Below are 21724 nucleotides of genomic sequence, written 5' to 3'. Positions count from 1 at the left end.
TTTTATGGGAAAATGTTGGGCTGGATTAGGTTTGGATGGAGCAGGAGGCGGCCACGCCTAGACACAATGGGGGGCAAAATGACTACCTTGCCCCCATGAAAGGCAAAAATTCTACCCCCAAAATGCCAGCGTGCTGTCATTGGCTGTGCCACACATGCGTGATCCCTACGCTCCCCCACGAAGAACGCTCTCGCATATTTTAAAGTACCAAGTTTTGCAATGAAGGAAGAATTTCCTCACCATAGACATCTAAACCCTTTCATTGAACCCCAAGAGGGGTGCTTGTGACCGTGCACAATAGAGTCGAAGTTAACGATGAACCTAAAATCCAATCATATGGTCACATTTGCCGTGGAAAAATATTTCTTCCTTCTCTACTAGTGAATGAAATTTTCTTTTTACTATTTTGTTTCTTCACTATGCTTCTAAACAAGTAAGCGTAAAACGTTCAAAACTGGCCTAGGCACCTTCAAGTACCAGATTCATGTTTTTGTTTTGCCCTCTGATATAAAACATTTGCTTAGTAATCTTATTTGAGTTGTAATTACTAAAGTTAGCAGGTGACATGCACAATTAGCTCATGACTATGCTAAATCATCTAGAATTTCTAAGCTCTTCTTTAGTAAATCTGAGAGCTTCGTGTTAACTTTAAATTTTATTGGATATTTTATCCGTTCGGTTTCCACAATACAACAAAAAAACAAAAAAAAGAGAGGTATCCATTGCTTGTATTCAAATAAACAATATGGAAGAAGTCTTCAGTTAACAATTCTAAGAGTTCACAAGAATAGGAGCATTACTAAACCTTCACCATCATTATTGCAAAGAACACTAGTGACACTGAAGTAATGTTTTCTTCATTTGTCTTGAATGTTTCTGTTTCTCTACACATCGAGTAGTTGTTAGTTAGGATTTCACCACTGAAAATGAAAAACATTATCAACTTGATACTTTCAGGTAAAGGTACATAGGAAAACCCAAACCTAGGAAGTAATATCACAAAGTCATAATGGCTCTGAGAACCGTAGATCTGGGGGCCCTGGACCCAGGATCCCTTTTGCCTCCTCAGGTACCTTGCTGTTGACGCTAATAGGTGGCTCCAAATGGCCACTCTTTTCGTCATCGACTACAGGTGCTTGATGCCTCCAGCCACTTCCATGCCATTCCCTCTGCGACATAATAAGAGTAGAAGGGAGAATTAGAGACACAGAAGTTTGAAAGCCACCAAAATGATGCTCTAATTCATTAGAAACACTTGCTTCTTCATGAATGTGACTTCCATCCTGCAATGTCGGGGTCAAAGTTGGAGGGGCTGCATCTGGATCAGGCTTTTGAAATATAAAAGTCGTACATAGGCCTGCAACATAGGAAAAGCCAAGAATAGGAAAGGATGGATAATTGTCTTCAATGGAAACATGGCAAAATGTCATTACAGAAAAGAAAAGTTCACTGCATCACCTAATAAGTCAAAAGACCGGGGAAGAAGTTTTCCTCTTGGATCTACTAAGTTTGGACCAAAACTGTGGAGCATGCCTGCAAACTGAGCTCTTTTGGAGACAATTCAAAACACTTCAGCCATTATATCCCACTGAGATGCCCATAAATAAATTAATTGAGAACATGAGCTCCAACAAAAAAAAGGAAAAAAGTGAATCAAGCTTGAAGCTGGAAACTGCTCAATTTAGGACAGTAGAATTAACTCAAACAGAATGAAGGATAACAGAAGCTGAATGAACTAAAGAATGCTACAAATGTCAAATACTTGTTCAGACAAGAGGATTGCAGCAGCCAAAGTGATCCAAGGGTGAAGAATATTTGTTACCAAGCAAGATTAAGAGAATTAAATAAACATAGAATTTGAGCAAATTGTAGAAAAAGCTCCATAGGGTTTAGCTCTACCTTTAGGCGAAAGTTGGTCCTGTAGACCTGGACCAGGCTAGGATGTGCAAACCTAGCCCCGTAATGACAATCATGTTGATAATGATCATAAAAACAAACTCTGATGGTCCTTTGCTTCGCTAAGCATAAGCAAATGAATGATTTCACACTACTTGATTCTTTATACAGCATTACTATGAGGGGTGGAGCATAATGCAGGAGTTTTTCAAGATGTCAACTTGTCTAGTACAAAGTTATTGGTCTTGAGCCAAATCGTTTTAACAATCAGAGATGGCGTTTAGACATTCTGAAAACTTCGTTTCTTTTTCTTTTATAAAATTCATTCAGGAATTTATGAATAGATTTACTCAGCTGATTGGAGTGATTATATTATTTCTAATTTAACATCCTACAAATTTTGCCTGAAATAGTGTAATCATCAAGTTGGGAAAAAAGGATGATGATATGTATGATCTTTTCTTCATAGAAACTATATTAAGACATTTCTTGTGTTCTATTGTTTTAGCAAATATGAAAATATCATCAATATTTACAATAAGAGAACTGAATTAAGGAATGAATATTTGGTTCATTATCTTCCAAAAGTCAGAAGGTATATTTCAAGTCCAATTGGCATTTGTTCTATTAATAATGATAAAGTGGAACAGAGAAATCACTTATTGTATGGAGATGATCTGCTACTGGATATCAAACCAAAAGGAAGACTTCGTTTAAGGGTTACTCCCCCCATTCCCAAAGCGACTTTGTTTTTTGGATGGGAAGAAAAATCTAATTTTAAGAAAAATGTTATTAATGCAACAAAGCTTCACTAATCTAAATTTGTTTTCCAACATAGTTCTACATGTACTTATCAAATATATGGGCAGATCATGAAAGAAGAGTACTGAATAGTATATACTATAGCAATGGGTATCATAGGAAAGTGTGAAAAAAATTCCATGAATTAATTTTTGCAATGGACAGACATTAGGAAACGGTCAAAAAGACCCAAAGGAGGGCAGGGTTTGGGGGATGGAATATAATTTACCAGAAGTTTTTACTGAAAAAAAATAAATTGACCAGAAGTTTTTACTGAAAAAAAATAAATTGACCAGAAGTCTTGCCAAGCTACTTTCATGTCAGTCTAACTTTACTTTAAATTTTCAATTTGATGGAAACTTACCATGTGTTTATTACAGCACAGAAGGCATTAGGAACGTCAGAAGGAAACTATTTCTCAAGCTTATCTTTAAGCTCTTTTATTGAATTCTGTAAGGAGTGGTCGTTAAGTTGTATGACTGACTTTTCTATCACTCTTTCTTGTTTTAGTTAAGTTCTCTTTATGGACTTAGGTTTCCAGAATGACCCAGCCCAAATATCTGCCACATGGGAGATCTGATGGGGCCCCAATTTGGTGGACAGATATATCCCAAGGTCCCCTGCCTACATGTCAAGTTTCAGCACAAACAGAGTTTGCTAAGTGGAAAATACTGAGACTGCGGGAGGCCATGGATGGCTGAAAAATACAAGGATATACTGTCGAAGTCCTACACAGAATTTAATACTGATGCTCCATCATTGAGACTAGCATGACTCCTATATGATATACAAAAAAATGGTTGGATAAAAAGAGATTATGGAATGATTTAAGGATCACGATGTGAGTTCAATACTAATTTGAAGCTGATTTCTGTTACCGGCTATCATGGGTTGTTTCATTTTCTCAAAACATGAATACATTAGACCTCTTATAAAGTTTCGTTCAGCAAGGAATTTATAAGGGCCTTTCATTTGAGAGAAGCAGAGTTTGACATAGTAATTTCAAAAAGGGTAAAACAACACTACACTATTCCTAGTGAAGTTTAATGTTCACAAACTTGTTTGTGCGATACATGGTAGGGTCCATGTGATAGAGTTCAGTACACTAGGAATAGTGTAGTGTTGCTTTACCCTTCACAAACTTGACAGAGTTCAGTACACTTTCAGCCCCAAATAAGCTGAGGAAGTGGATCCATGTGGAAATGCAGTAATCTTACAAAGTCAACTGATGATTCATAATTACAATAAAACCTCAAACAGCAGTCAGACACTATAATAACAAGATAGACATCAATATACACAATCTAGAAGCCAAGCTGAAAGGGAAACAGAAGACTTAACTGAAACACATCTAGATGTTTAAAAAAACGAGGGGGGGGGGGGGTTATACATTCGAGAGCATATCAGAACCAAACAAATGAGAATTATAAATTGAAAAATGCAAAATCAATTACCTATTATCATCATAAAATTCAGACAAGTTTTGAATCTCCACATATTCAAGACCAACCTCTCTAGCTAACCTGTTATAATCAAGGATTGTATTTATTGTTAAATAATCAACAATTAATACCTGATGAAACAGCCAAACCAAATAAAGGGAAGGAAAAGCAAAAAATAAATTTTTAACCTTATGAGGCTCGGAAAATGGACAAGACAATGGGTTTCAGAAGCAATATCATTAGTGAATTTCAGCTGGTATTTCTTTCCAAATAATGGGAACCTGGAAATTTTTTTGGACATTCAATTAGGAGAAGACAGTTGTCATGGTAAAAGGTCTAGCAGAAAGCAGAAACCTCAGGGAAAATTTTTGTGTTGAAGAACTTTGTAGCATACATACTTCTCCTCCTCGACTTCAAAGGTGATCATGTAATTCTCTGACCGAATGCAATTGGGAACGATGTTGGGCTTCATACCACTTCCTCTGTTGTGGTATGCTTCAACATTTTTCTGGTACTTGGCCCTAATTTTGTGATGGTTAGAATGTTAGATAAAGCATAGTATGAATAGATGATTTTATCAGTGATGACATATTATTTGATCCTGGAGGTTTGTTTGTGCATTCAATTTACAGTTGGTGTAAAATAATCATAGAGAATGGTTGTTTGTCTTAAGAAGCTGGAAATTGGAACATTTTCTAGTGTCATAAAAACAAGAGATTTACAGAAATGGGATCCAGAATCTAAACGGTCAGAGGAAGAAAAAAAAAGCTTGAAACCCAAAATTCATCATATAAGGTGGTCAAAATTATCTGTTCCACATGTTACTACATCATTTGCAAAATACGTTTTATCCAGAGTACTTTACATCTACTCAGCAACATAGATCATCCAAAGTCCTAGCAGACTAGGATTAAGGTTGGAAAAGTTCGACAGAAACAATTCAACCTTGAGTATTTGCAGTTATGATAGAGCTCAAGGCCTAAGGTATATCTTCTCTCTTTACAAGTGTGTGTGACCATTATGCAAAGTTGTAAAAGCTTACAACATGCATATATAAGATAAAAATGTTTATTCAAGGGTTTAGGAAGGTAAGCAACTAAGGTTCCCAAGTACAACAAAGCACGACCAAACCAGGGCTAAAAACAAAAGCTAACCAGAATAGGACTCGTGCAAAATCATATCCCAATTATAATTTATAAATAAAGACATAAAAAAGAAAAGAGCTGAAGCCTGACAAGACTGAAGACAATGAAAAAGAAACTGAAAACTATTTTCATAACTCTTCTTTTCAAGGAGTTATCATTAAATATCCTATGGTTCTGCTCCTTCCATAGGATATTAAACTGTACATTTTATTTTTCACTAAGGCAGGTGTCCATTCATTTACTTCATCAAAACAGGAAGATACAAGCCTAAAATTACAGGTATAAGTATATATACATCTGTCACATGCTTGGGAAGTGCTAAAATTTGCAGCCCGATCCATAAATAAGAGACGTACTAAAATTTTCAGTCCAATCGATAAAGAAGAATAGATCTTTAATTCCATACCATATGGTAGAGGAGTCAGGAGTAATACCAAAAAAATAACCTCCTGGTTTCAGCAAAGATGACAAATTATGCAAAAGCCTCCTTGCTCGCTCCTCAGTTTCGAAACACAACTGGTACAGATATTCCTCAGATACAATGCATATAAGGGAATTCATCACAATCTGAAAAGAAAATAGCGAAAGAGGGTAACTACACCTGTAAATGTTGCAAACAGCAGACAATATCTACTGGGATACCCTTTTCCTGCAACAATGATTCCAGGTTTTCCTGTGAAGGCAGCATAAAAAAGTCAATCACAGAGCACATAGCAAATGGTTCATATTTCTCAGTGTACATGTACCACAGTTTGGAATGCAATACTCAGTAATGAAACACATTCCATCATGACAGCTGGACTTTCTTTTCTAATTTTGTCAACTGAACAGGCTACACCAAAACCTGTTGATGCAGAGTTTTGTTTAGAATTGCTCCATTGTGACCAAGTGGTCATGTGTTTGAGTCTGGAAACAGCCTCCCTGTGAAAGCAAGGGTAAGGCTGCGTACATTATGACCGTCCAGCCTCGTGCACTGGGTATGCCCTTTTTTATGTTGTGATCTCTTGTGCAGGTTCCATGATTTGGACACACCAAGAGCTATCTGGGGCAGGAATAGTATTGCTATTGACAACATCAATATGCAAACCATTTGATTTCTGCTTTGTTACCTCCCATTTCCACAACAAGTAATAGCATCTCTTACAGTCATATTATCACCCATTGCTAATCATTAAAAATTATGATAGCTGGCATAGGCAATAGCAATATTGCTTAAGATTAAAATCCAATGATACAAGTTGAGAATTAAAAACATAGGGCAAGAGTTCTCTGTGGGGGAGCGTGGCTCCTGCGTGCATGTGGGGGCCAATGGAAGAACGCACGGCAGCATCAACAGGGCAGTCATTATCTCCTTTCAGGGGCGCAGGGTGGTAATTTTGCCACCCCGCCCCTCCATGTGTCTGGGCGCAGCGGGTACACTCCCCCCATAGAGAACATTTCTCCAAGAACATATTCTGGATTTTGCTCAAGTATGCAATGCATATAATAGATGCTGATATTAGGGCTATGTTTGTTTGGCAAGAAACGTAAAGAAAATAAAAGAAAAAAATGATAAGGACAAAATCTGTCTTTCTCTCCTCTTTTCTGTTTTCTTCTCTCTCCATTTCTGGCTAAACAAACATAAATAGAGTTAGCTTCCCAGCTTGCGGTCCATTTCATATTCGAGATAATGTCCACCTCAGTTAGGACCTCAAGAACACTAGTTGCTTGTAATTGGATTTCATTAACAACAACATTCTCAACAGTTAGTGATGGTAACATAAATTCCACTATGAAATACGGCTAAAAGCATGCAAAGCTCACCATGCAGGGATCAACTTCGCAGAATTCTGCAGTATAAGACTTCCTTTGACTCTCCCATAGCTCGCGAGCTTCGCTAATTCCAGACACCGAAACATCTACAACATTCCGTCTACAATTAAAAATGGAACAAAACGGCGAAAACAGAAAGACAGACAAATGCACAAAAAAGAAGAACCCAGAATTTCTCAATTAAAAACTTATCCAGGAGATTCAATTTTCGAGGTTAGCGTACCAATTCCAATGTAGTGACCGATTTGGGCTTCGTCCCACTTGTCTAAATCTACTCCACCTCCGCAATACAAATCGCAGACCTTTACAACACGAATGAGAAAGAGACAGACAGAGACAGAGAGGAATCAAGATACTACGTTCTGAGAATTGAGAGCAAAAGCAGAGGACGAGAAGAAGAAAAAGAAGAACCTAGGGCACAAACCGTGGCATAAGGGGAGACGAAAATCTTGATAAGGGCTGTTTTAGCGAACTCGTAAAGACGATAGTGAGTGGACTCGGTCCGTGGGCATTGGAATGAACTCAGCATCGTTGGTTGGTTCGTTTCAATGGGACTCGGTGTCGGAGATCAGCTCGAAGAAGACGAGAGGAATTTCCCGCCTTCAAGCTACACTCCTGCGTCCTCCACCAAGCTTGGCTTCAAGGCGTGAAGCCTTCAAGTCTTGGCGCAACAATAAGACTTTACCTATCTATACAAGTGGTAGTACACAAAGTCTGGACGGTCCATGGACCCCCTCAACATGCCACGCGTACGGCGTACATTTTCGGCATGGGATAATCCAAATCGTGTAGAGAAGGAGCCCTCAACAAGGTCGCGTAGGTAACGTTTTGCTTATTAATTCACAAGCAGATTGCAGAATGCAGATGCAGTAAAATCCTTAAGGTTATGTTTGGATGCCAAGAAAAGAAAAAAAATTGAATTTGTGGAGAGAGAAAACATAAATCAATTATTCTTCAATTTTTTTTTTCTTTTCTTGGCATCCAAACATAGCCTAAGTTCCCAATTGGTTGCAAGAGAAATTAGAAGGAAGAAAAATGATATTTTTTTAAATGGGGCGTTGTTCTCTATGTCGCAGCGCAGCTTGCACCTAGGCACATGGGGGTGGGCGCAATGACCACCCTGCCCCCTTGCACAGCCTGCCCATGTGCCTGGGCACAGGCTACGCTACGGCACAGAGAAAATTTTCCCTTTTTTAAAATCCTCTCTCTCTCTCTCTCTACCCCCACCATCACCATAACCTCCTATTGAGTCCTTCCTGTTAGGAAAACAATGCATAGAATGGCGACTTGTAGAAGAAAACGAAAAACAAAGAAGACACAACAGACAACACTAGGGATTTATGTGATTCACCCCCAAGATGGGAAGCAACGTCCACAGTCGAGCAATAGAACAAAATTCACTATCTTTTGGAAATGTTACAAAACCTCTCATACAGCTCTCCCAGAGATAAGAACATTACATAGAGACGCCCTAACCCAAGAAAGTATAGAAATACCCCCAGACCCAAAAATGCCAAACCAGACAAGGTAGGACCAAAACATAACATATGTCTTAAAACATATCAGTTCGAAATGTCTTGACGAGCCCAACACAACTCACAACCTTTGGCGGTGTTTTACACCCTTTTTAGGCCATCCAAAGTCGTTTCGAGGCAGAAAAGACCCTCCGAAGATCCCAACTGCACTTTCTAAATCGAAATCAAGTTTCACCAATAACACTGCCCACAATCCCACCCTACTTCTTTTTTTTCCCTTTATTTATTTTTTCTATTCAACCTCCAATTTTTTTATTTGTTTATTTCCATTAACTTTGACATCGTTTGATAACGTTTCTGTTGTTTCTGTGCTGAAAACAATAGAAACAATTTTTTTCGTTTCTATGCTGAGAAACAGTTTTTGGGGTGGTTGGTAAACCTATTCCGCAGACTATTTCAGAATACAATTGCAACACCAAGGAAGAAGTTGTGTTCATGGTGACTCGCAATTATTGCTTACCGAATGGTCGCTGCAGTCAAGAATGGTGACCAAATAAGTGGCGAAGTCCTTCCGTTGCACAAAATCAGACCGTCACAATACAAAGCAAAGATAAAATTTTAGAGATTTGGTAAGGGAAAAAAATCCCTTTAATTTTTCTAAGGTTATTGATGAGATAAGAATGAAGGGTGAAATGCTCCAAATCTACAGAGTTGGAGCCAATAATGACGTACAAATCTCATTGAATGGTTGTTGAAGCCAATAATGTCGGCCAAAATCAACAGCAAGCAGGGTGGTTCTTCCGTTGAAGAAGATTAGACCAAGGAGCATGAACAAGAGAGAGAAATTTTATGGGCGAGCGTTACAGAGAAGAGAGGGTACCTGGACGGTGGATATAGACACGCAACGGTGAGCTCCAATGGGCAGTGATTTCCTTCATTGGCATGAGGACAATGAGAGAGCACAAAATCTCTTGAGTTGGAGTCGATAGAGTTATCAGGCACAATTTCATTCAATTTGTTTCAAGCAACAAAAAAACAAGTGAAACTTCTTTCTTCAAACCTGTTTCTTGGTCCATAAATTTTAATATTTATTTTAAAATAATAGAAACGAAACAAGTTTATCAAACATTATTTCGGGTGTTTTTCTGTTTGTTAGAACAGAAAAATGCAAAAACACGTTTCTTGGAGTGTTATCAAACGGGCTTTTTTGTTTTTTTATTGAACTCTATTCTGTATTGCTTATCTCTATTAACGCTTCAGGTTCTTTATTCAACGCTCTATTTTTTTTTCTTATTCACCCTCAAGTCCCTTACTCTTCTTTTGCTAACACCGGCTGCCTGGCGGGGACAAGGGTGGGGAAGAAGTTTGTTGCATCGGGTTTGGGGTGGGGGTTCGTAGAAGAGGGATGAGGATAAAGGGATGGGTGGGGACAGATCTGACCCCTCCATAGGGCATGGGTCCCACACCCCCATGGAGGGTTCAGATCTATCTCCACCCGTCCCCATGTGAGTAACAGATCTGAACTCAGATAAAGGTGGGGTGGAAGGGGCCCTATGGTTCATAGAGGAGAGACCGGGACAGGGGTGGGGACAGTGGGATAGGACCTTGCCATAAGTGGTGCTTTCAAGGCCCCATTGTCTACTCCCTTTCGCGCCATCGCTAGCAACGACCCAATCCTATCCTAGGTGTTGGGTCTGTAATATTGGTCCAAAAGTGGTTTTCATTAAAATGGGTCCCTTGCCTTATTGCATCGAGGCCGTTAAATCCCTCACCTCCCTCGCCCTTGACAACGATCGCAACAAGAAGATCATCATTAACGAGAATGGAGTCCCTCCGCTCCTCAAGATCTTGAAGGAAGAAGGTTCTCTCCACGCCCAAACTGCCATTGCTACTGCCTTGCTCAACCCAAAAGGGATTCCAATTATTTTGTGCAGGTTGTCATCGATTCCCTAATGATGATTCAGATTTGCCATTTGGGTTGCCAACTTGATCGCCAGGATCACACGGGAGGAGTTTGCTAGGGAGAATGCCATTAGGCCTTGGTGATGTTGCAACTACCCAAACATTGACATAGAAGGGTAAAATTGAAAAATAAAATAATTTTAATTAAAACCAGTTTAGAAGGCACCTCAAACGTCGATTTTGAAATATGATGTACCCTAAATGTCCGTTTGTTAAACATTGGGAACCTTGTATGTCATTTACCCTTTTAAATTTAAAAAATAAAACTTTGTAATCATTATCTCATATGATCATATTACTAAATTTTTTTTTTGGGTAAAAATTACTAATTCCAAACCATAATATATTTGGTTGTTAAACACTTTACTTTACGTTTAAATTCCTTGGGTTTTGTTTAACAAAAACAAAAAAAAAACAAATTCCTTGGGTTTGAAAAATAAAAATTTACAAAAAAGAAAAAGAAAAAAGAGAGGTTTTGAAAAGTAAAATAAGAATTACATCTAAAAGTATCATTACTAAATATAGGAATAAATTTAAGTAGTTTATACAACATGCTGAGTAATGAATACAAAAAAGGTCAACATATCAATATCTGATTGTGTAGCCTCTGCACCAACACCGGGGGGGAATAAGAGCGTGTACAAGAGCATCTGACTGTAGTTCATTGGGGGTTGAACAACAATTTCATGCGGTTTTGTGTCAGGGTGCATGAACCATGCAACCGATACCATTCTTTTTTCCTGACAAAAAATTTTATTTTTTTAGATTTAAAAATTTTCACTTCCGTTATCTTTAATTTCCCTTGCAACGAAATGTAGCCTAATAGTCTATTTGTTTAGAAGGGTTTTTGTGGGATAAGATTCCAAGTGTTTGATTAATTGGGTGAAAAAGTTCCCAGACAACATCTGCATATCAGGTTTTTCTATTTGTTAATGTGTCCTCTACACCATCTCCTTCTATTACAATCAAGATCAAGAGAGATAGTGGAGTGGGATAGTTGTCAGGATGAGTCCCACATGTTGGTAGCCTGAAGGGCAGGGAAAGTAAAGTTGGGATGGGAAGTCCAACATCTAAATGTCACATGCCTTGCTCCCTACTATTGGGTTTGCATGTTAGATACTAATATAGGCAAACAACATGTGGACCCCTCTCCTCAAATACATAATCCCATATCACAATAGCGTATTTCACTTGAAGCAAAGAGATACCAAGAATGCTACCTCAATATGATTATTTAAAAAAAAAAGATATGGCTTGCCCCCCGCCATGGGGATTTAGTCTCACATTGGGTGGGTAGGTTGTGTGTGTGTTCGTGTTTATTTGCACTCTGCGGTTTGAAAGGTTGATTAAACCAATATGATATGATTAAGAATGAATTTCTACCTCAGCGGTAGGTGGTATTAGTGGGGTCTAACGTAAGTCCAGAGAAAGTTGAGCGTTCATCTTCTTATCCCCACCCTTTTTGAAATAGTAGCATTAATATAATAGTGTAGTAAAAAGTGTCCCAATGGACCCCCTTGCTGGCCCCTTCTGGGTCCTATCTGACCCTAATGATTCCTTATCTAGCCCTAATATGTGTTCTAGCACCCAAATATTTTTTTTGTGGTTCAAAGTTGAGCTTTCCACCTCTAAACCTGAAGGACACAAATGCAAACAAATACATTAGTAGAATATCATAAAGATGCAGAGGTCAAGGTTGATGCAGTGATTTTGTTACATTGCTCAATGCTTTTGTCTGAATTTAACCACAAAAAAATTATAAATGTATACACAAAAACTTTATAATTTCTTCAAATCAAATATATTGGATACCCTTTGAATCCTATTTGTAGTTTTGAGTTATAAATTGTGGAAGGTGTAGGTTTTAATTATTGGGTATGATATTTATTGCATGACGAGGTGGATCCCAAATTTTGTAAATAGGTGGACCCCAATGGCCCATGCTTACAAATAAAGTTTCATCCAAACATAGTTTGTTTAGTGGCAAATAGAGGTTTACATGTTTTTTTGTTTTTTTATTTTTTTTGATTTTGGTAAACAATATAGGTTTAAAATAAGAATATGAAAGAGTGCACAGTTGTGGTTAAAGTACTATAGGTATTAATACAAATACATGAGGATGTAAAATAATATACAAGAAAGTATTAGATTGAATTAGACTATAACATTTGATTATGTATCCAACCATCATAATTGGCACATCAACCGTTTAGTTGAGTTTTTCCATCATAGGACGCCTTGGGGTTGGGGGGGGGGGGGGAGGAGGAGAATCTCTTTCATATGGCCCCATCTAGGAAGGTTTTCCTACAATAACAATTATGGTTGATTTTGATGGCTCAAACAATTTTTCTCCTCCTTCATATGGCCCCATCTAGGAAGGTTTTCCTACAATGACAATTATGGTTGATTTTGATGGCTCAAACAATTGGCCATGTAGAGCATCCATTTTTAATGGCCAAATCAATGTGATCCACAATATATTGGATTTCTTTTCCTAAACGTTCAAATCTTGACCTACGATTGGATACACGTAACAATTGAGTTGAAACTTACCATACATGTCAATAGAGATGTTTAACAATATGACCACAAATTTGAGATTCAATTAACATGCCACATGGAAGATTTTTAAGGTCGTTTAGGAAAGCTTCCTCAATGGATTGTATAGGGAAAACATCCCCCTAAAAAAAAAAGGACTTGAAAGCCTTTTAATTGCATGGGGAAGAGTTTTTTATCTGAGATTGTGACCCCTACGTTGGCATAGGGTCCAATGGAAACACGCACAGAAGCATCAACATGGACAAGATTATAACCTTTCATTTTTTTTGGGGGGGGGGGGGGGGGGCAGGCATTTCACCCCATCTTATGTGTGGGTGTAGATACCACACTCTCGGACAAAATTCTTTTTCCCTATACCATTTTAGATAAAGAACTACCCAATAAAAAAAATATGTGTGGCCCACAAGTATTTGCATTAACAAACAAAAGGAAGTCTTTGTTCTCTTTAGGTAAACCATGCATTCTCTTGGTAGACATTAATTTTTACTGATTTATTTTATCACTTGACGAATTCCATGAGTTGAACTTGGCATTTGAGCAACGAAACCTTAGAGTTTACTTGGCCACAAAAAATTAGTTTCATCCAACATGCCAAGTGAGACTATTTTATTTGAAGATTGTTTGTTCCTTGTATGTTTCTTTTTTTTTCTTTTTTTCTTGGAGACTCCCCCTTTGAAAAGTGGTCCCTATCTACATTCTATGGGGCGCACTAATATAATTCATTATTAATATTCAAAAAAAGAAAAGAAAAAAAAAAATAATGGTCATATGTAAAATTTCCTAATTGTTCCCATATAGTTAACCCCTTCCCTCATTTATACATTTTTCTTTCTCATTCAATTGTATTACTTCTCCATTGTGCTCTTGAGTTAAAACATAAAACCATTCGTGGTTTGGCCTCAATTAAACTAAACTAATGGTTTCAATTTGGGTCATTTATTTCCTTTCATGGAATCCATCCACAATTGAAAATTTAAGGGTGTAAATTTAAAAGCGATGAATATAATGAATCGTTATCCCCTCCAATTCGATGTTCTCTTCAATTCCTCCAATTCCTCACATGGGGGCAAAAATGACCATCCTACCCCCTACCCGAAGACACTGCCTAAGATGGGATCCACTCCCCCCTATTAGAGGAATTGGAGGTGCCCGTGAATTGAAAGGGATAATCATTCATTTGTATGATTGAGATGCAACTATAAAAAATAAAAATAAAGAAAGCTCACGGAACATTCACATATTGGCCTCCAATTGAGTAGTAAACTTGACTTCTCCTGCGATATAATGAGACTTAACGAAGGGTGTCAAGAAAAAAATATCAAAATAAAAACTACCAGTTGTTATTATTATTAATACATTTTCTTATTGATGACATAATCGGATTTAAAGTACAATACCCTGGAATGAGGAACAAATGCTAGTCATTTTGTGGGACCTTTATCCGCTGTTGTGCCATTGCGCAGTGCAGCAGTGGCCATTTGTGCACAATGGGGCCCGCTGTGCACACATGGCCGTTGCTGCGCTGCACGATGACACAGCAGCGGATAAAAATTCCATTTTGTGCCCCCAAATTAAGTAAAAGCTATACAACAAACGTGGGCAAAAATTTTCCTTCACTTAATATTCTTTCTCAATTAAATTAAAATGTCAAATCTTATGGATTTAGAGATTCTTTTTTCACCCTAGGTGAAAGAAAAAATAGTCTAGAAACAAATGTAGAACCCAAAAACTCTAAGCCCATTGTAGAATTTTAGGGTGTGTTTGGTTGTGTAAATCCATATATGGTAATTCTGTGGAATCATGATTCTGAATTGGATTGGAAATCAAACAGTTTTTCAAATAAATTCAGGATGAATCCAACGGGCAAACTTAGGGTAACCAAACAGTTTTTCAAAAAGATTCACGTCACAGAATCATAATAATCAAACAGTTTATTTTCTAGAATAACGAATCAACATATGGTAACTCTATGGGTGACCATTCAGAATCAATGACAGCTCCAACAGATTTACGCAACCAAACACCCTTAAATCCAAAATGGAGGATCTTGTTGCGTGCTTCATGGGGTTTGAATCCAATGTATGACCGCTAAATTGGACAACTTAGTATGAGATATACTAAAGGATTTGATTTAATGAGTTGTATTAACTCTTGAGATTTTGACATATCGTCTACTCCAGGAGTAGAGTGATAGCCATGGATTAAAATCCTCTACAGTGCGGGCATCTTACGGTGCACTGTAATATGAGCCTGAGAGCTCAATACGTGGAAGAAACTTCATCCAACAATGCGAGCTCGATACAAAACAGTTTTTTTTTTCTTTCTTCTCGAACTCGACATCATTGGATATCGCACCTTCCACGTATTGAGCTCTTAGGCCCGAACAACAATGCACCACAAAATTAGGGCATTGTAGAGGATTGTTTTTCCCCAAAGCCGTCAAGAAAGGACTTCCTCGTGCCAGGGTAAAGCTTTGATTCCACGGATGAGATTCTGATTTTTGAAACCACTGTGTTTCCCCTCACCTGTTCCCGTTCTTCCCAGGTTTTGACTGTTGCTTTTCAATTAACAGTACTGAAATTCGTGAATTTCATGCCTAAGTAATCAGCTATTGCAAGTAAAAGGGAAAGAAAATGTTTACAAAATAATCTTTAATAGAAGATGGAACAAAAATCATCCAGTGATGGAAGATGGGTCAGGCCTTCTGTTGGATGAGAGTTGCTGATGTTGTTGTTGTTGTTGTTGTTGTTGTTGCTGAAGATCAAGCAATTCAAGCTCTTTCTGACGAAGGAGAAGAACCATTCTCTCATTTTCAAGTCTCGTTCGATCATTATTAAGCTTCATTCTCTCCATCTCCCTCTCCTTCTTACCACTAAATTTCATCCATTTCAATCTTTGCTTCTCCAGCTCGAACGCTTCGTATTGATACCTCACTCTTTGTTCCTCCAATTGCAACGATTTGTTCCTCATCCACTGCCTCTGCTCCCACTCACTCTTTGTCCCATCTTGAAGCACATTCAACAACTCCGAGCTCAGTTGTTGCATTGCAGGCGACAAAGATGGAGGAGAAGCAGAAGAACCAAAAACCCCTCTTCTCTGCCTCTTCTTCGACCGCAATACCTCTTCTTCCGCTCCTCCTCTGTATCCATTCTGATTCTTGTGACCCCTACTTTCTTCTGTCTCTTCTTCTTCTTCTTCCTCCTCCTCATCCTCGTCGTCATCCTCATCATCGTCGTCGTCATCTTCGTCATCCCCTTCTTCTTCCCGGCTTCCTCCCCTACCCACCTTCAAATTCAATCCCTCTGCTTCAACCCTGACTCTTGAATTAGCAAGAATGGCATTAGCTTCCGAAGAATGTAAGCAGCGTTGCTGCGATGGATGATGATGGGTAGGTTCCACGGCTGCCTCGGCGGCAGACTGATGGGCAGATGAAGCGGCACCGCCACCGACAGCACCGCAGCTGTTGTGGTAAGCACACATCTCCCTGAAGAAGAGATGCTTGGAATTGAGTAGCTTTCTTACCTCCTTCTTCATCTTAGGAGATATATTATCCATGGTATCTAGTAAGCTCTGGTTCTCCACAACCTTACAAGCCGTTCCCTTTCCGAGGATATCGTTAACCCTCTTATACCTCTTATTGAGATCATTAAACTTGTCTTCGCACTGCTGTGGAGAAACATAGAAACCCTTCTCCATCATCGCCTTGGATACAGTTTTCCACTTTCCTTTCTTCTGCAACAACCCACCGGACTTCTTTTTCCCTGTTCCGGAAGGGTCGGAGGCTTCGCCGCCAGCATCATCGCCGATATAGAAGACAACCATGATGAGGAGCTTCACCATGTTGTCGGTCCATTTCATCCTCTGCCATGGCGATGTTCGTTTCTTCGCATCTCCTCCGCCGCCATCGTCGCCGGTAAAGCCGGGCTCATCTTCGTCACTCCATTGTTGTTGTTGTTGCTGCTGCTGCTGCTTGTCTTTGGTGTTGTAAGGATAGGATTGCTGTTTCATTACTGTTTGTTGAGATTGCGAGTGAAGATCATTGTCGTGAGTGGAGAAGCTCATCATCTGTTGCTGCTGTTGTGGATGATTTTGATGCAGAGGTACCTCTAAACCCAGCATTCCAGAAGCCATGCCCGGAATCATTCCTCCAGGCATTCTATTGGTGTCCATAATAACAATAATAAGAGAATGGAATTTAGCTCCAGAACCCAGAAAGTGAAGATGTATCAGCTGCTACAGGTCCTAAGGAATCTTCATCAGAGACCAGAATTGACCAGAATTGCAGAAAATCCTCATCTGGGTTTCTGATTGAATGGGTTTTATCAGCTTTCCAAGATCTTTCCCCACGATTCCACCTAAAATCCGGATCAAAATTTCATTAAAAATGAAATCTTTAAAGCAAGAGAAGGAGAGAGGCTATATAATAAGAAGCAAAAATGCTGGTGGATCACATCACCCGAGACTAATGTGGGAAAGAGACAATGAATGAATGAAAGAAGTTTGAAGTAGATACCATCAAACATATACAGGATTTAGAGTGGATCAGTGGACGGAAACGGGAGAGCAAATAGATGGTTTTGGTATTGAAAAGTGGGTTTTAAATGTGCTGCCCATGGTTTTGAGTTTGGTGGAAATCCACAGGATTAGAGAGAGGCGTGTCCAGGTTTCTGACACACCCCACAAGAATCCCTGCTATACTAGAGTCTTTATTTATATGGAAATTCTTGTAATTCATATATACAAGTATAAAATGACCAACATATCCAGAATAAAGTCTTTAATCTTTGCCAAAAATAGGGTTCTTTTGGAGGGATTGATATTTTCAACATTTTCATTTTCATATCTTGTCTTAGTTAGACGTGGCAGCTGGTTAAGCCCTAAAAAGGCCCTTTAGCCCACTCACTGCTTACGTGGCATGCTTTAGCCCTCCAACACTATGCTGCCACTTGTTAAAAAAACACAGCCATATCTTCAAGAATCAACACAACTAAATTATAAAAAGAAAGTTTTCCTTCACCATACAGTGAATGTTTTCCATACCATCTTAGAATTTAGTGAATGATTTACTCATTTACCGTGATTTAAGAAAAACTCGATCCAAAATTTAATTATCCAAAGATGGAGTCAAAATACAAATTGGGATCGGATTGATTAAATTGTAAGTGAAATCCATGAAGGCAATTTACGTAGCTAATTCTGCTTGCTTAAACAATGTTTGCAAGGGGGCACACCTCACTGTTTTATGAATAGGAACTTAGAATTGTGAACCCGCCGATTCAAATCGTAATTGATCATGACCAATCTTGATTATGGTCAATTCATGATCCACAACCTTATAATCATTAAATTTATCAAATTTGAAGGCCAATTCTATTTTTTTAACCAATTCCAATCCAAATCTCCGATTTAAAACCTTGACAACACCTCAAGAAGTAGAGTTTTGAGTTTGTCGGGTTTTCATTGCCTCAAGTCTTTTTCAGGTCTATATGGATTGTGGGGTCCTTGGGTTCAATCTACTTGATAGATAGTAGGGTTGTAACCCGGTCGGGTTGGGCCAGACTTTATAAATCCCTAATCCAACTTTGAGTCCCCTTGGCTGGGCTCAGGCCTAGCCTTGATTTAGGGTTTCAAAAATTCAACCCTGACCTGCCCTCAGGGTAGGGCCAGGCTGACCTTGATTGGCCTTAACCACGGTGGAGGGGAAAGGGAGATGGAAGGGTTGGGCAGAAAACAAAGTCGAGCCGCGCTCTGCCCAAGGTCTCAATTCTGACCCAGACCTGATTCAGGGTTAGAAACTCCCAACTTTAATTCGCCTTCAGGGCCAAGGTATCCCAGCCCTTGTTCTGTTGGCTCAGGATGGGCTCGTGCCGACGAGACCAAACTTGTACCCCTAATTAGGTTGACAGTCGATTCCCCATTACATGAGAAGGGAAAAAACAAAAAAATCCATATTCCAGAGTTGGACATTTGGGACAATTTTGTCCGGTAACTCCAGAAAGTAGAAGTTGACTGATCAAACGATCCAAACCTCCCAAGCTCATTTGTCAAATCGTCATCATTCGTTTAGTTGGTTGGACAACATAACGACAATGAGATGGCATGCATATTAGACTAATTCTGAGTCTCTGACTTTAACTAAACGGGTCAACAGTTGGTCCGACCGCCGGCTCCCACACCTATTAGGTCACCTGCTGCGAATCTGTGAGAGAGAGAGAGAGAGACGTAGAGAAGCAGCATCCGATGAGCAGCCGGTCGAGTTTGAGCCCTCATGACGAATACGAAGACCGGACCGGAGGCGCGGAGACGCTGGCTGAGGCGGCGTTGAGAGTCCTCAACACCGCCGATCCTTTCGAGAAGGCTCGACTCGGAGATGTCACGGCCACGCGATGGCTCCAGGGAGCTATTACCCAACGTTACCACCCGTCTCTCGATTTCGTTGTCCCTGACAGACCCGCCAGGCTCTCCAATGTAAGTTCTGAATTCAGTAATTTACACGAACACAGGAAGGCAAGGCTATCTCTGTTACTCTTCAATGTGTTTGATAGAATGTGCCAACCAAAAATCAGGTCAAATTGGTCTCTCCAAGTCTTATGCCGAAGCTTGGCAAGGCCGGCAGCTTGCAGAGCAGACAAGCCATCGTCCATAGTCTCGTTCATACGGAGAGCTGGGCCATCGACTTATCTTGGGTATCACTAAAAACCAATCCCTCTCCTATACTAATTCTACATCTCTAACGAATCAAGTCTTTACTCTTGTATCGATATCCACATGCAGGATATCATCGCCCGATTCGGTAAACAAGAGGCAATGCCAAGAGAGTTCTTCACCGATTTCGTGAAGGTAGCTCAGGACGAAGGTCGACACTTCACTCTCCTCGTGGCACGCCTGGAAGAACTGGGTTCATTTTATGGAGCACTCCCAGCTCACGATGGTCTCTGGGACTCGGCTACCGCTACTTCCAAGAATCTTCTGGCTCGTCTAGCGATCGAGCATTGCGTCCATGAGGTGACTAATTTGTTTCAAATCAAACCATCCCCTGTACTTTCTGCGTTATAGTTTGTCTCTAAATGGATCGATGATAGTATTTGAATTGATCAAAGCACAGGCCAGAGGACTCGACGTGCTACCAACGACCATCACTCGGTTCCGCAATGGAGGCGATGAAAAAACAGCGTTTTTACTGGAGACCGTGGTGTACCCAGAAGAGATTACTCACTGTGCTGCGGGAGTAAAATGGTTCAAGTATCTTTGCTTGAGATCCAGGAATCCACCATCCTCAACCTTGGATGTCAACTGCTTGGGATCAAGCGATAGTGGAACCCGAGAAAGCGAGAGCACACCAGATTGCGTGGGAGTCTCGGAAGAAGAAAGAACAACAATGGCAGATGGTGATGGTGGGGAAGATGAGATTGTGGAAGTGATCGAGACATTTCATGCTACTGTAAGAAAATACTTCAGGGGTCCACTGAAGCCTCCTTTCAACGAGCAGGCCAGGAAAGCTGCCGGGTTTGGCACCCGATGGTATGAACCTCTCGCTGTCAGAGAGGAAAGGCCGGAATAGCAACTCAAGCTTTATTCTACCTTTGTCTAAGATTTGAGTCTTACAGAAATCAATTGTAGTTTTGCAGTTTTCTTCTTACTTTTCGACATTTCTTTTTTGTGTTTGGAGAAGGAAAGCAGTCGGCAGCTTCAAACCATTTGCTGATCTGATTATTGAATTTGAAAACTGGGCAAGGAATGTTTTGACAGCAATGATTTGTCAGATGCAAAAGACAATAGCTTTGTTTCCACTCCTAATTTTCTTATCGAAATTCTCATGAAGAGCAAACATAAACTGTGATGCTTCCAACAAATACATGAAGACCCCTCATTTTTCCCAATTTATTTCTTCTAACTCACTGTTTTTTTTTTCCTGCTCCTTTCCTCAACCCCAACCCCAGCTCAAATTTGATACCTGGATGTGTTCAGGCTTATATCTAGGAAACAGGTTGGGATCCAATGAATAACAAAATTTTGTTGAGATATTGCACAACATAATTCTGAAGTGGAAAAGAGAAAAAAAGAAAAGAGGCCTTAATTTTCCATGAACTAACAAACTTGACACTTCAATGGTCTCACTTTCTTGGCAATCCCATGCATCGACGCAAGGAGTCTACCCATGTCATTATAGCAGTAGTCTTTGAATATCACTGAAGTTTGAGCGTAGAGCTGATAGGAATGCTCCTGCAAACAAAGTAGCATAAACTTTACTAGGGCCAAATATGTCAAAAAATGTGAACCATACTTCCTGGACACCAACAAGAAGTAGCACCCATGGCATGATGGCTCAAGGCATCTGACTATTATTCATCTGGTGAATGTAGGATTCAGTCCGGTCAGGCATGGAAATTCAGTTTATGTGCCACCCAAAACATCAATCCAAGATAATTAATCAGTGAATCACAACACCCCCCCCCCCCCCAATGGTCAATAACCTGAATTTTACTGCTAGTATCCCAATTGACACATAGAAGGAAGAATCAGCAAAACAGGATGGGAAAAAGATCCAGTACATAGGAGCCTGCATGGTTTTTAGCACCAAGGGTGCACAGAAGCCATGACCGACATGCATTCGCTATTGTGATGTGCAATT

General features: G+C 39.6%; 4 protein-coding genes across 10 annotated transcripts in view; 1 reads left to right on the top strand and 3 right to left on the bottom strand.

Annotated features, from left to right (window-relative positions):
- Positions 1 to 968: 968 nt before the first annotated feature.
- Positions 969 to 7751, bottom strand: LOC122671593 (mRNA cap guanine-N7 methyltransferase 2). Of its 4 annotated transcripts, none has more exons than XM_043868899.1 (11): positions 7521 to 7750; positions 7320 to 7398; positions 7088 to 7182; positions 5886 to 5933; positions 5691 to 5800; positions 4538 to 4660; positions 4328 to 4420; positions 4152 to 4220; positions 1459 to 1547; positions 1260 to 1357; positions 969 to 1169 (listed from the first exon to the last, which is right to left on the bottom strand). In XM_043868899.1, exons 1-11 carry the CDS (start codon positions 7623 to 7625, stop codon positions 1005 to 1007), a joined length of 1074 nt encoding a protein of 357 aa, XP_043724834.1. In that variant the 5' UTR covers positions 7626 to 7750; the 3' UTR covers positions 969 to 1004. The 4 variants fall into 4 exon arrangements, with proteins under 4 accessions (XP_043724834.1, XP_043724831.1, XP_043724833.1 ...); XM_043868896.1 differs by having other exon boundaries at positions 5886 to 5957; positions 7521 to 7749; XM_043868898.1 differs by lacking the exon at positions 5886 to 5933 and having other exon boundaries at positions 5691 to 5851.
- Positions 3158 to 21724, bottom strand: part of LOC122671587 (dihydrolipoyllysine-residue acetyltransferase component 1 of pyruvate dehydrogenase complex, mitochondrial) — a 60869-nt gene continuing 42302 nt past the window's right edge. For all 3 annotated transcript variants that reach the window (XM_043868889.1, XM_043868891.1, XM_043868890.1), the window contains 2 exons: positions 21211 to 21315; positions 3158 to 3197 (listed from right to left, as the gene is read on the bottom strand). In XM_043868889.1, the coding sequence (XP_043724824.1) occupies positions 21257 to 21315 (59 nt within the window). In that variant the 3' untranslated portion in view covers positions 3158 to 3197; positions 21211 to 21256. The remainder of the gene's footprint in view (positions 3198 to 21210; positions 21316 to 21724) is intronic.
- LOC122671588 (chromatin-remodeling ATPase INO80-like) lies at positions 15741 to 21582 on the bottom strand. Of its 2 annotated transcripts, XM_043868893.1 has the most exons (2): positions 21578 to 21582; positions 15741 to 17237 (listed from the first exon to the last, which is right to left on the bottom strand). In XM_043868893.1, the coding sequence occupies exon 2, from the start codon at positions 17233 to 17235 to the stop codon at positions 15766 to 15768; it is 1470 nt and encodes a 489-aa protein (XP_043724828.1). In that variant the 5' UTR covers positions 17236 to 17237; positions 21578 to 21582; the 3' UTR covers positions 15741 to 15765. The 2 variants fall into 2 exon arrangements, with proteins under 2 accessions (XP_043724828.1, XP_043724827.1); XM_043868892.1 differs by lacking the exon at positions 21578 to 21582 and having other exon boundaries at positions 15741 to 17428.
- Positions 19266 to 20709, top strand: LOC122671594 (uncharacterized protein HI_0077). Its single transcript, XM_043868901.1, has 4 exons — positions 19266 to 19560; positions 19659 to 19778; positions 19867 to 20097; positions 20198 to 20709. The coding sequence occupies exons 1-4, from the start codon at positions 19333 to 19335 to the stop codon at positions 20651 to 20653; spliced, it is 1035 nt and encodes a 344-aa protein (XP_043724836.1). The 5' UTR covers positions 19266 to 19332; the 3' UTR covers positions 20654 to 20709.

The sequence above is a fragment of the Telopea speciosissima genome, chromosome 8, assembly GCF_018873765.1.
Source record: "Telopea speciosissima isolate NSW1024214 ecotype Mountain lineage chromosome 8, Tspe_v1, whole genome shotgun sequence".
NCBI classification, from domain to species: domain Eukaryota; kingdom Viridiplantae; phylum Streptophyta; class Magnoliopsida; order Proteales; family Proteaceae; genus Telopea; species Telopea speciosissima.
Note: the sequence above shows the minus strand (reverse complement) of the source record. Positions and strands in the feature narration are given on the sequence as shown.

Excerpts from the sequence above, each read along its gene's own strand:
- LOC122671588 (XM_043868892.1), bottom strand. The coding sequence starts at position 17,262 with ATGGACACCAATAGAATGCCTGGAGGAATGATTCCGGGCATGGCTTCT.
- LOC122671594 (XM_043868901.1), top strand. The coding sequence starts at position 19,333 with ATGAGCAGCCGGTCGAGTTTGAGCCCTCATGACGAATACGAAGACCGG. Across the intron at positions 19,779-19,866 it reads GGGCCATCGACTTATCTTGG|GATATCATCGCCCGATTCGG; the intron begins GTATCACTAAAA and ends ATCCACATGCAG. Across the intron at positions 20,098-20,197 it reads TCGAGCATTGCGTCCATGAG|GCCAGAGGACTCGACGTGCT; the intron begins GTGACTAATTTG and ends ATCAAAGCACAG.
- LOC122671593 (XM_043868896.1), bottom strand. The coding sequence starts at position 7,625 with ATGCTGAGTTCATTCCAATGCCCACGGACCGAGTCCACTCACTATCGT. Across the intron at positions 7,183-7,319 it reads CGGTCACTACATTGGAATTG|ATGTTTCGGTGTCTGGAATT; the intron begins GTACGCTAACCT and ends GGAATGTTGTAG. Across the intron at positions 4,661-5,690 it reads CCTGACTCCTCTACCATATG|GGCCAAGTACCAGAAAAATG; the intron begins GTATGGAATTAA and ends TCACAAAATTAG.